The sequence below is a fragment of the Necator americanus genome, chromosome X (genome assembly GCF_031761385.1).
Source record: "Necator americanus strain Aroian chromosome X, whole genome shotgun sequence".
Classification (NCBI taxonomy): domain Eukaryota; kingdom Metazoa; phylum Nematoda; class Chromadorea; order Rhabditida; family Ancylostomatidae; genus Necator; species Necator americanus.
The window spans coordinates 21,971,977-21,987,612 of NC_087376.1; the positions used below are offsets into that span (position 1 = coordinate 21,971,977).

The 15,636-nt window shown below is 42.4% G+C and overlaps 2 protein-coding genes across 4 annotated transcripts in view; both read right to left on the bottom strand.

Moving 5' to 3' along the window:
• RB195_024722 (uncharacterized protein) overlaps positions 1-15,326 on the bottom strand; it is a gene marked incomplete at both ends in the record, with an annotated part of 36,526 nt that extends 21,200 nt beyond the window's left edge. Inside the window, 3 exons of one of the 3 annotated variants that reach the window (XM_064212597.1) lie at positions 13,118-13,178; positions 13,732-13,880; positions 15,033-15,326. In XM_064212597.1, the coding sequence (XP_064068478.1) occupies positions 13,118-13,178; positions 13,732-13,880; positions 15,033-15,326 (504 nt within the window). Of the gene's footprint in view, positions 1-13,117; positions 13,179-13,731; positions 13,893-14,942 lie in introns of those variants that run through there. The other 2 variants (XM_064212598.1, XM_064212599.1) reach the window with 2 other exon arrangements.
• Positions 14,303-14,569, bottom strand: RB195_024723 (uncharacterized protein; the record flags this gene model as incomplete). The annotated part of the gene is made up of 1 exon (XM_064212600.1): positions 14,303-14,569. One exon carries the CDS (start codon positions 14,567-14,569, stop codon positions 14,303-14,305), a length of 267 nt encoding a protein of 88 aa, XP_064068480.1.
• Positions 15,327-15,636: the final 310 nt, after the last annotated feature.

Below are 15,636 nucleotides of genomic sequence, written 5' to 3' on the forward strand. Positions count from 1 at the left end.
TCTCCTTAACAGAAACAGCGAGGGAAAACGATGACTATTCAAAAGAACTTAGTCATTGTGCATGAGGAACGGTAAAGAGGGTCTCGGCGGATTCTCCGCGAACGCATACGTGACATAACGTGCCCAGTGGATATGCCGGCGAACATATTTCAACGAGGTCACGCTCCAGCCGTTCAAGAAGACGCAGACAACCGTCATAGATGTTCTTCTAGCCACACAGACGCAGAAAACTGCGCAGTTACAAAGAAATATGCAAAGAATAGTGGTGTGAGCTGTCGAAATTACCGAATAGTCAAAGAATAATAGTGTTAGATAGAAGTACTTGGGATTTTGTATGGTGTTCTAATAAAGAAAGGGAGTGAGTTTGCCTTCATATCACCTTCAGAAAGTCTAGAAATCTTACCATATTTGAACTCTTTTTCTTCCGTAAGTTCCAAGAAGTCAGAGATACAGAAGGTTCCTCTGTCCAGAAATAAATTAGGCTACAAAAAAGCTTGGGAGTTGCAGGATAACGATAATTCTCATTAACGTTACTTTTGAGAGCTGGAATGTTCCGTTTTAATGAAAATTTTTATGCACGTAATTTGAAGCTATTAGATACATCCTTATCTCATATTTCACGTGAGGATTTCCCTTGCTTCTGGTACGATTACAAAACTGAGATCACCTCACGTCACAAAACTGCAGTGAATGTGTCTGATTCTCCAAAACAATTTAGTAGATAGTGAATTATATCCTAGCCGGTGATGCAGCGTTCAATTAGCGGTAGGTAAACAGAGTCAGCTATTTAGGTGCCAACGAAAGTGAACCTCTTTAGGACACGCACCATCGCTAATTGCTCTGACGGAACATGACCGGGGCACGCTCGAAATTCCGCGGGGACACTCTTTACACGCACCCATTGTGCATGAGTTACCACCGATTTTTTCTATGATATCAAAAAGGCTAACTCTACACTATGACTCCGAAAACGAGTGGTTAGATATTTTATTCGTCATTTCCAAAGTACTGCATGTGGATACGCCTTCACTTTATATCCAGATATCAATGTACCTGACGAACATTCTGTCACATACGCAGCAACAGACCGGAATGGTTTACATAATTGAAACAGAAAAATTTATAAATCATACTAGACACAGTCATAACGATGAAAATGAAAACGACGACGACAAATGCACTTTGGTCTCTACTACTAATCTCATCTTATAATTTCAAAAAAAACATTTCCTTCCAAGCAAAAGAGACAACATTGCTACTAACTTCTGTCCAAAAATCCGCAGGAAACCATAGGAAATTTTGGGAGTGACAAAATTAAATTTTGAAAGTGTCTTTCGAATGCACAAGGGCTCTTGATTTCAAGTATGCTTACTTAGAAATATTTTAAATATTAGTACGATGACCAATCCGGTTGAGAATATTACTTACTTATTCAGATACTTAGGTGGCCCGTCTTCACCGGAAGTGTGGGCCCCAGCATCCCTTCCACTCGTTTCGTTCCCCCGACATTGTCATCCAAGATGTTCTCAAGTTTCATGAGTGACGCTAACGATGTTCTTTAACCGTATTCAGCTGAGCTCTCAGCTGGTCCATATGTGTAGCGAATACGTCACTCCCTCTCGTTGGCAGTCTCCCTCGAAGGCGTTTGGCATCTCTAGGGATTCACTCTAGCCTCTAGATTATTTTAGTCCATCTACCGTCGATTGTTCTCATGTTACCGGCCCATCTATCTTGCCTTCGATATATATTCCACCGGGCCGCAAAGACGGGATATTCCTCATAAGTCGGAGCGAAGCGAAGACCGGATAGGTGTTGTGTGCGCGTATTAAACTTCAGAAGACATCTCTCAAGGTCTCTGTTGGTAGTAAGTAGCTTCCTAGACGTGGTAGCGGTGTCTGCCCAAGTCTCCGCTGAGTAACAGAGCGCTGGAAGAACTGTCGAGTCGAACAGATGGGCAAGAAGGTCTTTTTCCGTCGGTTGGTCCGTAGCTTCCCTGACGGGTGCGAATGCTGCTCATGCTGCTCTCATTCTTCTATTCAGTTCCTCCTTCAAGTCGTTTTCCATGTTCATAGAACGTCCGAGGTATACGTATGACGAAGTTTCAACGATTTGGGTGCTTTCAAGTTGTACTCCTCCGTCCTCGCAGTAGGCGTTCTTCATGAACTCTGTTTTCTTTCGGTTGATTCGCAATCCTACTCTTTTCCTGCTTCGTTCAATTGGTTGAGTATCGTTTCTGTTTCACTCTTACTGCTCGAAAAGAAAACGACGTCGTCCGCGAAATGAAGGTTCGACAGGATTCTTCCGTTAACACGTATGCCTCTTTCTTCCCAAGCAAGCATTTCATTATCCATTGTGGTGAAGCCGTAAACAGCTTCGGCGATATAGTATCGCCTCGTTGTACCTTCTTTCCAATGGGTATGGTGAGAAGGCGGTGGAAAAGCTGTATCCTAGTCGTGCATCGATCGTAGCAATTGGCTAATGTCCTCACATACGACGCGTCCACACCTTGATCGACCAGCGCTGACATTATTGGATTCGTTTCTACGCTGTCGAAGGCTTTCTCATAGTCGACGAAGGTTAGAACAAGAGGCAGGCGGTATTACCGGCAAATTTTGTATGACCCTCAATGTAGTCTAGATGTGGTCTACGCAGCTGAACCCCCGACAGAATCCAGCTAACTCTTGAGGCTGGGCTTCATCCAGCGTCTTAGATATGTGCGTGAGGATGATCTTGGTGAATACTTTATATAACACGCTCAACAAGCATATCGGACGGTAGTTCCGAAGGTCCTCTCGGTCACCTTTCTTATGGATAAGAACGGTTCGCGAGGTCTTCCACTGCTCTTGGATTCTCTCTTTCTGAAAGTAAGATGTCATTTGCGCTGCTAAGATTACATGAAGTGGATGGCCATCAGCCCGAAGAAAGTCTGCTTATATAAAATCAGGTCCGGGGGCTGTGTCAGGTTTCATGCTCTTGATAGAGACTCGTACTTCCGAAGGGAGAATGGTGGAGCTTCGCCAGTGGGGATGACCGTACTTGACACAGGAGTTGATGAAGGGAAAAGGTTCGAGTAGGACCTCTCCGTAATGATTTCCATCTCACGACGAGAAGACGTATGAGTCTCATCTTCGCTCAGCAAGGCTGCTAGCGGAATATTATATTCGCGGAGATCCCTGCGGCACTTCTTTAGACTCGTTCTTCTTTGTGCCGCTTCGAGAATCTTCTTCTGCCTGTATTTCAAAAGCTCCTCCTGCAACGCTTTTCTGCAGCTAGTGTTTGCTATTAACCGCTCAATGTGCGATGCATTCAGATCAAGCCTCAAAGTCCTTCTTTCCAACAATTCTTTGGTGGTCTTCGAAATTTGATCCAATGTTTGTCGTGCGCGGCTTCGAGGCACGCTCAGCACAAGCTCGTAATCCTCTGAGCAGCCTACGGTTGGGTCCTCCTCGACGTCCCAATCACCTCGGGACAAGGAGTCATCGAGTGCGCAATCGTCGTGGACGACTCACTTTCTCCTTCTCTGCCGATAGCAGTTGTTCTTTTCCATCGTGTGGCTAAGTCGTACTTTTGCACGAAGGAGACGGTGATCAGAACCACTACAAAAGATGGTACTACCGAGACGTGGAGTAGACACCATCTCCGTTTGGTGAATATGTGGTCGATCACCGCACGAGTCGCGCCATTGGGCGATTCCCACGTCCACCGACAATGATCTTTCTTCATGAAAAGAGAGGTCTCATGAAAGAAGCAAGCGGCAGACAACAGCCCGACGAGACGATTGCCATTTTCATTCCGGTCCCCTAGTCCAAGTCTTCCGATTTTGTATTCCTCTTCTGTGGCCTTTCCTAGTTTTGCGTTGAAGTCGCCGACAAACGAATTCGTAGAAGGGATTCTCGTTGCGGATCACTTCCTCCAGCTCCTTGTAAAACGCGTCCATTTTGGATTCATCAGCTGCTGACGTTGGTGAGTAGCAGTTGGTGATACTGATGGGTTTTTGGCGCAGAGGGCGAACATGAAGAATGGCCAGATGAGGTAACAGGATCTCGTGAGAATCGACAAGAAGGACGACAGATGGATGCACAACAAAACCAACACCGGCCACATTTCGCGACGGAACAAATGACGAGTTTACCGTCATTCATCTGTCGTACATCGCTCCTTCTGCACTTGGTCTCCTGCAGAGCAATCACGTGAAATTTGTTACGCTCTGCGGCTCCGAAAAGGGCATGCAGGTCAGCGGAAACTGTTCTCGCGTTGTAAGTACACAGTCTGAGACAGTCTCCACGGCGAGTCGTGCGTGTGTCGCCTTGGTCCAGAATCAAAGACGTCCTGAACAACCTGAGATTTGATCGCCTCTCACCGGTCGCCATACCGTCCGACGTCTGAGACGGCATGGCCCTGCAGGGTACTGAGGCAGTGAATATGCTGGAGTGGCAAAAAGACTTTTCCCCAAACTAAGCAGCCCTGCCTCGGCGAGCTTAGCTTTTACCATAGGTCGTCGCCAAACCTATATGGATCAGGGAGCCACCTTGCGACATTTTGCCAAGACGGTGGTGAATCTTAGCAGTGGTTTACTCTTAGCTAATCTTCCAATTCCGAGAAGTTGGAATGTCGGATGTGTCGAACTCCTCAGCTTGCGAGACTCTGCCGGAAAGCGAACCTTCGCTGTGCATCGCAGTTCGACGCTCAGAGTCACCTCCACGCCACTATGAAGCGGTAAACCGTTGTGGAGGGACTTCAAGTACACCTCAACAATTTAGTTTTGACAAATGGTTGACCCGAAAAGTAGCAAATTTTCCTACGCTCTCGGCAACTTTCCTTAATTAAATCCACCTCTCCGGAATAACTGGCAAATCCCGCGGATATATCCTCCAGGAAGGAAGGAATGTTCACAGGATTTGCGCTAATTTCTCAAAATCGGACAAAATGTTTATTATATTCGTAATCAGCCTCTGTCACGCGCAATCGCCAGAGGAATCGCCTAGCAGAGGTGTGAGATGCCTGGCAAAGTATATTTAGGCCGCGATAACCATTCCAGCTATATAATATCGTCTGCGTCCATAAGTGGGCGGAGTCAGTGATGAAATTTTGAAATTTGTATATCGAACTGAATTTGCTATCATTCAAAAGACCTCTTTACGAGAAGAACCGGTTCAAATTACGTAAATGAAAAATCTCCAAGGGGATAATGTGTATGTCAGGTTCAATTTGAATAAAAACAACTACCACCCAAGGAGCTAGGGATTCCGAATTGTAAACGACATTTTGTGAGTCCTTTATGCCGATGCTACTTCTATTTTCTTCACACATTACTCGGCTGGAAATAAATGCTACATTCTTATAGAAATAAACAACCCTACATCATGTTTCATAATAAGTGTAGTATTCCAAACCAGAATTAATCATAGCTATTGTGACATATTGTACCATGGAAAATGTAACGTTTTATAGCCCTGCTGCCGCTAGGGTCAAGCGGACAGCAGGTAAAGAGGCTACATTTGCATGCCTCTGACCTTGTCGGGGACCATACCTTCAATCCTTATCTTAGCAATTAGCAATGGATGATAAGGAGATTCACTGTCGTTGTTGCCTAAGTAGCTAACTCTATCTACCTACCGCCGATCAAACAGTGCATCACCAGGGCGTTGAAGACGATCCTGATGTCCATTCGTAATGATGGAATCTTTCTTGGATACACTGGGGCATAGTTCAGTTAATAAATTGTTTAGGAAACTCAAACACATTAATCGGTCTCTTCTCACGGAAAACTTGAGGATCATTATCAATATAATAAAGGATGAGCGCATTTTTGCAACCATACCAAAAACAAATGAAATCTTCACGTGAAATATGATTGAAATATGCATCTAATGGCTTCAGATTACGTAGATGAAAATTCTCGCTGAAAACAGGGAACATTTCCGCAAAAGTAACGGAAGAGTAACATAAAAAGTAACCTTCAAAAGTAACGGAAATGAGGATTATCGATATCCTGTTAATTAAAAGCTTTTCGTAGCCTAAGTTGTCTCCTGCAAAACTTACAAACAATGCTGGCATTTTTGAAACTGATGAATAAATAGGAACGAAAGTGATAAAAAGCTGGAAAAGTATGAATGGAAAATAGGTGCTCGAGGGACCTTTTGTATCTCTAAATCTTGGAAGGAAAAGAGTTCGTTTGAATAGATTTCTAACCTTTCTGAGGATAACATGTTAACTTACTAGTTTCGAAAACTCTCACTGTTTTCTTCTTTCACATTCCTTTGTAATTCCGTACTTTTCTGCGTCTCCATAGCCAAGAGAGCATCTACGATAGTTTTCTGTGTCTCTATGAACGGCTTGAGCGTGGATTTGTTGAGACATATATGTCTCTTAGGGCATATCTACCAGATACATAATGTCTCGGAAATAATCGCGAAAAAAATCTACGGGAACTTCTTCACCATTTCTCAATCGTACGTTAAGACTTTCAAAACAGAGGGCTCGTAAGAGAATGAGAGCAAAAGAAGGCTCACAAGTTGTCATATTCAATACCTGTCTTTGGAATAAGAAAGTACAATATTTTAACAAATCATTGGGAAAAACTCGAAACTTGTGCAGCGAAAACGGTTGGCTAAAATAGAGGCAAGTTGGTCATAGAATGATAAATGAAAATATCTTATTCCTTATATTTCTAGAGAATTAACTACGTTCTTTGAGTCAGTCTCGACGATGGGAGTGTTGGTATTTTGTTGCTATTGTCTGCTCGATTACGTCTTGTTCGTCTTGCTGGCTCAAACCGTGCAAAATCGTATGTGGCATTTATGGTCAGTTGACAATATGAGGACAAGCCATCGAATACTAAGATCAATATAATGCATAACACACGACTTGATAAAACTTCTGAACGTAATGAAATGAAAAAAAGTAATTACCCAAAAATTTTGACCCTCTTAAAAATTAACTCACTATAATAACTCACCATATCAAATCTAAGTCTAATCTAAGTAATCTCACTATCAATATACTCACTATATCAAATCTAAGTACTACCTTTGTGTAATAATATTGTATAAAAGAAATGTAGCTAACGAAAGGTGACTTTGTATAGAATACTAAGTCACTGTAGGAGGCAAAATTGATTCCCTTCATAGCTCACACATTGCTCCGGCACTCCTCAATTACGGCCAATCCAATATATTGAAGATCCACCAATTTTCTGACTTGTTTTACTTAATCGGCAGGCTGATATTATCGTCTGATGCTATTGCCTTCATTTTCGCCGGGGTCGTCTATAAACATAGCACTACTCAGCCTTCTCGATCTTCTGCGAGAGCTCGAACAAATTCGTTATTCCATTCCAACATTATTCCATATGCTGTACATGAACTGCCTTTCCTCCAACAGCGTGCTCAGGTCTTCTTTCACCAACTCTTCCGCTTCCGACCCAGCCAACTCTTTCAATTTGAATCTGGGAGAATCCCCAGAGTACGCTGAACAGGGCGGTCTGATGGTCTCCTTGGAATGTCACCAAACAAGCGAAAAAGATTTTCTGTATTCAACTTTCGACGGCAGTGTTAGATTTTGATACCTTCCACGTGTCATCCGCCGTTACACCACATCGACTTCCCCTTAAAAATCTTCGTCGTGGCATACCCCAGGGCAAAAGTAGCCAAGCAGCCGCCCTTTCCTTGCAGTCGATTTTCGCCATCACTTTTGCAGACGGCGCTGCCCAATTCCCTTACATCATAATGGGGCGAACTGCGAATAGGTATAGCAGGATCAAAACGACATGAAGCACGGGGCGCTGGCGGCTGCGCTCGAAGCGGTGCGTTGGAGACAGCGGTTAGGACCAAGGATTACGATCATTGCAAAGTGCGGTGAGAAATGGTTCAAGCAAGGGTCGAGAGTCGACAACAGGTACTTCATCAAAGAGATGAACGTCCACTCTGATTTCCGTTGGAGATCTTGAAGAGACCCACGTCTGTTTGCAATTATTAGGGCGAAGACCTAGTCCACAGGCTGCAGCTAGCATCGATACAAGGTTGACAACATGCTGAAGTTTGTACTGCTGTGTACTTGTCATACTCCAGTTACTACTTCAAACGGCGTTGTTTCAGATTGGTGCAAAAATAATGCGCGTTTTCAAACAATCACTTCAAAACGCTATAACTCTCCTCAAAATCAACTTTAGCAATTGAAATAAGAACCATTACAGTCCACATATCTTTGCCAACGAGACACAACTTTGCTTATTTCCTGCAAAAAAGTCCGAGCTACGCAGGTCGTTTCCGGCATCTCCTTGGTTTTGGAAGATTTTAACTCATAGGCAGCTGTCTAGATGTCTCAAAAAGTGATACTCGGTTAGCGAAAGGTGTGGGGAATATGGTGGGTGAGTCAAAGTCTCGTAGGCTAACGCGTTCAACTTCAGTAGCGTCAACTTTGAAACGTGTGGCCGGGATTTGTCGTGTAGGGGAATCGGACCCTTTCTGTTAACTAACGGCGCGGCGAAGAAGTTAGCGTGGAACGAGGAGAAGTGCGAAGAATCGCATTTCTGAGTGCGCGTCAAAATAAGTGTGACCTCGAACCAAGACCGGTAACTCAGCTCAAGCTTTCTAAAAAATTACTTAATTTGAAACATTTTATAGGCGGGGGACTTTTCCTACTGAAACCTTGTTTCACTTTTTTTTTCACATTTCTTTCCATCCTTTCAAAAACCAAATGAGAAAAAGTGACAAATTTACTGATTTTAATCTGCATTAACACTTCATTTTAATTTTAACAAATGAAAATTTGTTAAAATGTCCCACCTTTCTCAACTAACTTCCATTTCAAAAGAAAGAAAAAACAAAATTCTCCCGAAAACGGCAGTTCAAATATTTTATAACCAATCCTTCCTCTATAAAACAGACACTTACTTGACCGTCTAGGTTTCTTCTGGCCCAAGTTACAAATGTTTTCTTCAACTTATCAAAACAAACACCAGTCCTGCACTCATTCTCAACCAATGTCAGTGTTCATCGGTGAAATTTAAAGCGCGCTTAGCTGCAATTTCTCATTCATCTGTAATTATTTCACTTAGCGTTCATTATATTACTTCACATTTATTTTCATTCATTTGTTGATCTTTTAATTAATTTTCTTAGCGAAATTTATTTATTATATTTAATTTCTAATTGCTACATGGACCAGAATACTAGAGGGAATGTGACAGAAGGGAGGGACAGAGGAGGTTGTATTCAGGACGATCGTGTCCCAAGTACACGCTTGATCCTGGTCATTGACTACTATCATGCTATATAATAACGCGATTAGTCCGTGTGCGTATGTGTGTGTTTGTTTGTGTGTCACGAAAATACTTCATAATGATGCAAAACTCTTCACCGGTGAGGTCCCAAATCACTGCCACCTGATGGGAGAGGACTCTACCTTTTAACCACTGTGCAAAGTTATGTACACATGAATGTTGGCTTTGATAAGGCAAGTTAGTTCCTGTCATATGTTAGTGAGGGTAAATAAACGTTTATGTATACTGTACATAAATGTTTACTTCGAAATTTGCAAAATAGTGAAAGTGATTAGTCTTTCGATTATAGAGAGAGGTTGAAAGTTTTCTTTTAAATTCTATTAACTAAAATATCTTAAACTAAACATTTTTTGAGTTATTAACTAAGCCCGCACAACGGCAGTTCTTTTTTTCAAGGAAAAAGTGGAGTGTACAGAAATGCTCGAGTAATCAGTAGTCTGCCTATTTAGGCATCATATGACACTTCCAGAACAGCACCTGGATCGGCACTACTGCAACACACAAGAGAAACAAGAAAATGTGGAAAAAGTGCAATAGATTGAAATATTTATTCCCACATTTCCATCTAACCATTGTATATTTCCTAGACATTACTTCTTCAGACGATTTTATTTCAGGTTTCACTAATGTTATCTATTTAGAAGCATTAATTATGACATTGGCTCCGAAGAAATAGATTCCAGAAGAAATAAGTTTCCAAAGAAATATGACAATGTTATAGAACTCAATTTAAACATGGCAAGAAAAGAAGAATCGAATGCGAAAGTTTTCCAAACGTTAGATCTTAGTATTACATGAACAGAAAGGTCCAGAACTGATCGCATCCATAAGGTCAGCTATGGATAAATGAGGAACCGAACGACATGCTTAGTAGTGGGCAGCGCTCACCATTCTTCCATTAGAACGCTTTTATCTTTTTTACGCTCTGCAGAGTTCGTTTGTTCGTTTGCTAATTTTTCCTAATTTTTCCAATCATTTATGTCTACTACTCCGCTCCATGTGCTTTCTTTCAGTTCTATATCACAAAGCCATCACTTCATTCATTTTTTACCATTTTAGAACTGCTCAGATTATTGCACGTGTGGGAAGCCTTCGCATTCTTCTTTTGGTCTTTTAAATTGAGTTTCTGAACATTACCACATAATAATGTAATCATAATGCTATATAATAACGCCCTTAGTCGGTGTGTGTGTGTGTATGCCATGAAAATACCCCATAATGGTGCAAAACTCTGCACCGGTGATGTGCCGAACCATAACCATGCAACCGATAGGCGAGCGCTCTACCACTAGACTACTGCCCAGAATTGTGTTCATGTATGTTGACCTTGATAAGGTAAGTTTGTTTCTGTCATGTGTTAGTGAGGGCAAATAAGCTTTTATGTGAATGTATACTTCCAAATTAGCACACTATCATGTTATATGACCAGCTTATCCTGCCGCGTGTGCGTCTGTGTATGCGTGTGTCTCAGTCAAGAAATTCCAAAGAGAGAGGGAGACGGATACCATGGCGTCGGTTTGGTGCGCTGGAGCCCCACAGCGGTAAAATTGGGTGAAACGGGCCCTACGGCGTCGAATTCGTACCCCGGAAACAGACAGCTGTAAAATAGGGTGCGACGGGTTCCATGGGTGCGCCGGTGTCAGGAAGCTAGAGAGCGGAGAGAGACGGGTTCCACTGCGCCGGATTGGTGCGCAGGAGTCCCAACGCGGTAGAATGGGTCCCTATGTTTCCTTCGCATATCTACTTCCCAGCATGTCCCCTGATGCTGCTAACATCCTTTCTTCAAAAAGAGAAAACACACGTGCGAACGGATCTCAAATGGTCATAGGGTGCAGCGTCATAACGGAGAAGATTTTGAAGTTAAGATCTCAATTTTGGCGCGCGAACCTAGTATTGCGGCGCGCAAGGCTCTGGAGGCTTTTTGGATCCACTCCGAGGGCTCAAAGATGAATCGCAAAGAGGAATGCCTCTGCATTACTGCGGGAACTCGCGCCCTATTTAAAAGCAGCATACCACGAATATGGGGTGGTACGGATTTCAGGTGGAATATCCATACACGGGGTCGTAGATCGTGGAGACCGGGGTGGTTCCGCTCATCTCTCGAGCGCTGAAATGGATGGCGTCGTACACACTAGAACACTAAAACAGCACTCTAGAGACGGCTGTTTGCAGTGATGCAGGGAGAAATGAGCGGAACTACCCCTACCTGGATACTCCATCTGAAATCCGCACCACCTCAGATTCGTGACATGCTGCCTTTAAATACAATACATAGTAGACAACGGTTTACGCGATCTGACGTAGAACGATATTTTTGTCACTACGATAGTGATATTCACGTTATTTCGGGTTAGCACATCATTCTTTGCTAATAGTTGAGAACGGAGGAAACTCATACCTTGAATAATGCTTCCAAATTGTGGATGTGAGAAAAACATAGATGTAAAACCAAGTTTGGTTGCTCTCCAAATATAGAACTGACGCATTTAGAGAAAAACCATAAAATTTTTCATCTATGCTTAAAGTTTCGGGTGAAAAATTGAAGAAAGCGTTGATAGAAAAAAAAACTATTCTAATTTTACAAAAAAAAAAATGTCAAAATGCAAAAAAATGCAGTCGCTGCCCAAACTCTTCCCGACTACACCACGTCTGTCTCACAATAATACGAGGGATCTTAAGGACAGTAAAATATATTTTTTAGATTCGTAGGTATGCAGCAACATCAGCTGCTGAATAAATTCGAAAGAGGAACTTTGGAAGTGCGGGCAGCAGAACATTTTAGAAAAAGCGCAAAGACTAGAAAAGTGTGGCAGACACATACACGGACGTAACAACGTAGTCTGGGAACGAAATTAATGGAAAAGTGGATGTAAAGCAAAAAAGGAAAGAGGTATCATTCAACTGAAGTATTACGTAAGCATAGACCTCGAAAGCAAATGGGCATGGAAGTTTGATTGTCATAGTAACCTCGCTGCTACATAGTGGTTTCCGGAACTTCTCATGTCATTCGACAGAGGTCAGTTGAACAACCAGTAAAGCATAAATGGACATACTAAGACTTCTTTTTACCATCACACCCATGTACTCATATACGGGATTAAGACTACACATTCTGTTGAAGAAAATTAGCTTCTTGAAAGTGTGAATGTACAAGGAATTGCTGGCATTGAAGGAATAGAAGTGAGTTAGTGAGGTGTACAATGATCGCTCCTTCTTGGATGTTAACCATCACGAAATCTTCCTTTTTATGTCCTTTTCACACCTTGTTCCACTACGTTTTCCATATATTTTCGGATTTCCACTGCTGCTGTCTACTTTTAGTGGTGCATACCTGAGTTTGGGATTCACCCTCCACCCACTTTGTTCGTCTGCAGTACAGAACCATTTATCGCAAACCTTCGTGAACAGATATTTGGGGAAACGACAAGAACTTGGACCAAACTTCTAGCCAGAACTTCATTTTCATTCCAACTTAGTCCTTTCAATGAAGAAAAGTACAAGTACTATACAAAGATTATCAACCAGATTCCTTTAAGCGTTCAAATTGGAGAATAACGGAACATGCTGTATAAAAGAGCCATAAATAGAGGAATAGGATGAAATACTGAGAACGGAGTACGACGTTAGTACATCTTTCGTGCATAAAGATGGTTCTTTGCCGTTTGAGAAAGTAAATCCCCAACAGGCAAATTGTATGAGAGAGCTGAGCCTTGATCGGCAGAAATGAAGTTTCACAAGAGGTGGAGTAGGTACACTCCGCTCGTTAGCTTACAGATAGAAGTCATTGTTCTCCTGTTTTGGGGATTGGAGAGGTAGAAAATGAAGATGACTCACGCGAAGTTCGACGGCCTCTTCCTGTTCTTTCGTTCGTTTCGCTAGATAGTCCTTCTCAAGCCTAAAGAATTTACACTTGAAAAGATGGCCACAGTTATCACGAAATAGCGAGAGAAGGATTAGATAAGCCCGATTTTTTTGCTGATTCTTACACATTTTTTAAAATTATTTAACATGTGGTATGTACAACAGTTGTTGCATTACTTCAACGGTGGCTAAACGATCAAAATATTAAATACATTTGGTTACTCTATCTCAAATAGCCCCATTCAACTATGAAAAACATATATAAAGTTATTGCTTATTTTATAGTAACAACATAGGAAATTCTATGCACATGAAAGAGATCTCAAAAACAATTTGACTGAGTTGTACTAATCACAAATACCGGTGATTCGGAAAATAAATCACATCTTTTCGTTCTCTTAAAATTCTATTTCGATCGATCGATCAATCAAGTGTCTAGATTCTTATGTGTATTATTTCCAGATTCCTAGATATTCTTTCTTTTTAGATTCTTCTTGTCTTAGTTATAGATAGCTATAGATTCGTATTTATTGGTAAACCGCCGCCATCTGTTGGACTCAAGCCAGTAACATCGAAAAAATCCACACTTCGATCGTAAAAGGAGTCCCCAAAAAGTTTCTTCCGCAAGATCCTCATTGTGAACGAAATTGTCAAGGATGTTGATGTCTTCGTTCTCGTCAAAAGAAACTTCTCCACCAGCTTTGATCAGCCGTTCCCTATAATAAGCGCTGTTGTCCTGCAGCCTCATATTAGTAGTCAGTTGGAAGGTCTTGAATTAGAAGCCCAAGGGTAGATTTCTTGGTATAACTCTCTTCCATGTAGACAGGCTTCCCTTTTCAACCACAGGTATCACTTGCTGGTCTGTTGCCAGATCGGGAAGTGCGGCGCTAATCAACTGGTCCACTTAATCGGATATTGTGAGCTTCCAGCCTTGTTTCAGTGTTAAAAACATGTGCACTTGAGGGATTGCTCTTTTCTGAAACTTAACGACACAAATAAACTGTATACTATATACAATATATAAACTGCAACTTCATCCAGAACGTTCTTCTACGAAACGTATATATATATGCGCATATTATTAGGTTGAGTCGAAAGTTCTCGGACAAATTGACAATATTTTTATTTACTTTGCAATTTTCAAACGATAACTGTAAATCATTTGAAGTATGCCCCATTGGCATCGATGGTCTTCTTCCAACGACTAGGCAGATCGTAGATGCCTTTGCTCCAGAACGCTGGGGACTGTTCCTTGAAGAACTGCTCGAGTGCCTTTTTGATGTCGTCGCGGGTTTGGAAGTCTTGACCATCCAGATGATGTTGGAGATAGGGAAAAAGGTAGTTATCTGAGGAAGCGAGATCTGGGGAATACGGTGGGTGTAGTGAAATGGTCCAGAAGAACTTATGCAGTTCAGCCTTGGCCATTTTTCGAATGTGTGACTGAGTGTTGTCGTGCTGGAAGTAGACTTCGCGCTGCTGCGGGCGTGCATTTTCGAGATTTGTCTTCTAATTCCTCAGTTGCTCAACGTAGACGGCGGTCATTGTACATCCCTGAGCGAGCAGCTCCCAGTATTCGACGCCGTGTACGCTCCACCAGATGCAGAGCATAACCTTTTTGGCGTGTACATCGAGTTTAGGGACGTCTTCCGCATCCGTACTTTGGTCAACTCACTGGGCACGCCGGTGAATCTTAGAACAGGAAATCCACTTCTCATCCCCGGTGACTAAGTGCTCAAGCCAGGTGTGGGTGCGCTTGAGCGTGAGGAGAGAAAGTGCTGTATCAGCGCGGCAGTCCATCTCATATTGCGTCAGAGCATGTGGTACCCATCGACCTAGTTTTCGCACCTTGCCGATTGACTTCAAATCGCGAACAACTGGTTTGACTCACCCCAAGAGCGACTGCCAGTTCGCGAGTGGTTTGATACGGGTCGGTTTCCCCCTGTCTCCGCAGCATGTCGAAATCCAACTCCATCGGGCGTCCCAAACGGTCTTCATATTCCATGGAATAGTCACCCGACGCGAACTTCGTGTGCCACTTGTAGACTGTACTTCTAGCGGAGGCGTGCTCCTTGTAAACTTCCTTCAGACGTCTATCGATATCCGCTGGTTCTTGGCCAGATAGATGGAGAAAGATTTCGACGTTGCGGAGGTGGAGTGACGACGGCTTGAAATCGCGCGGCATGGTGGCAGGAAAGGAACTAGCTCAGTGTAATTGTTAACTTACACTTTAAAGAGAATTTTATACTCTATCAAACGGTAGCTAACACATCCATTTTTGTCAGCTCTTTGCTGAGTGATGATCTCTAGAAGTTATCACTACCACTTTGTCCGAGAACTTTCGACTCAACCTAATATTACATATTACATTACACACATTTATGGTATATATGTCTATATATACCATAAGTCATATAAAACCGACTTCACAAAATCAGCATTTTTCGTATTCAGAGAGAAGTTTATTCTGGATTCATACATGTGCAAAAAAAAAC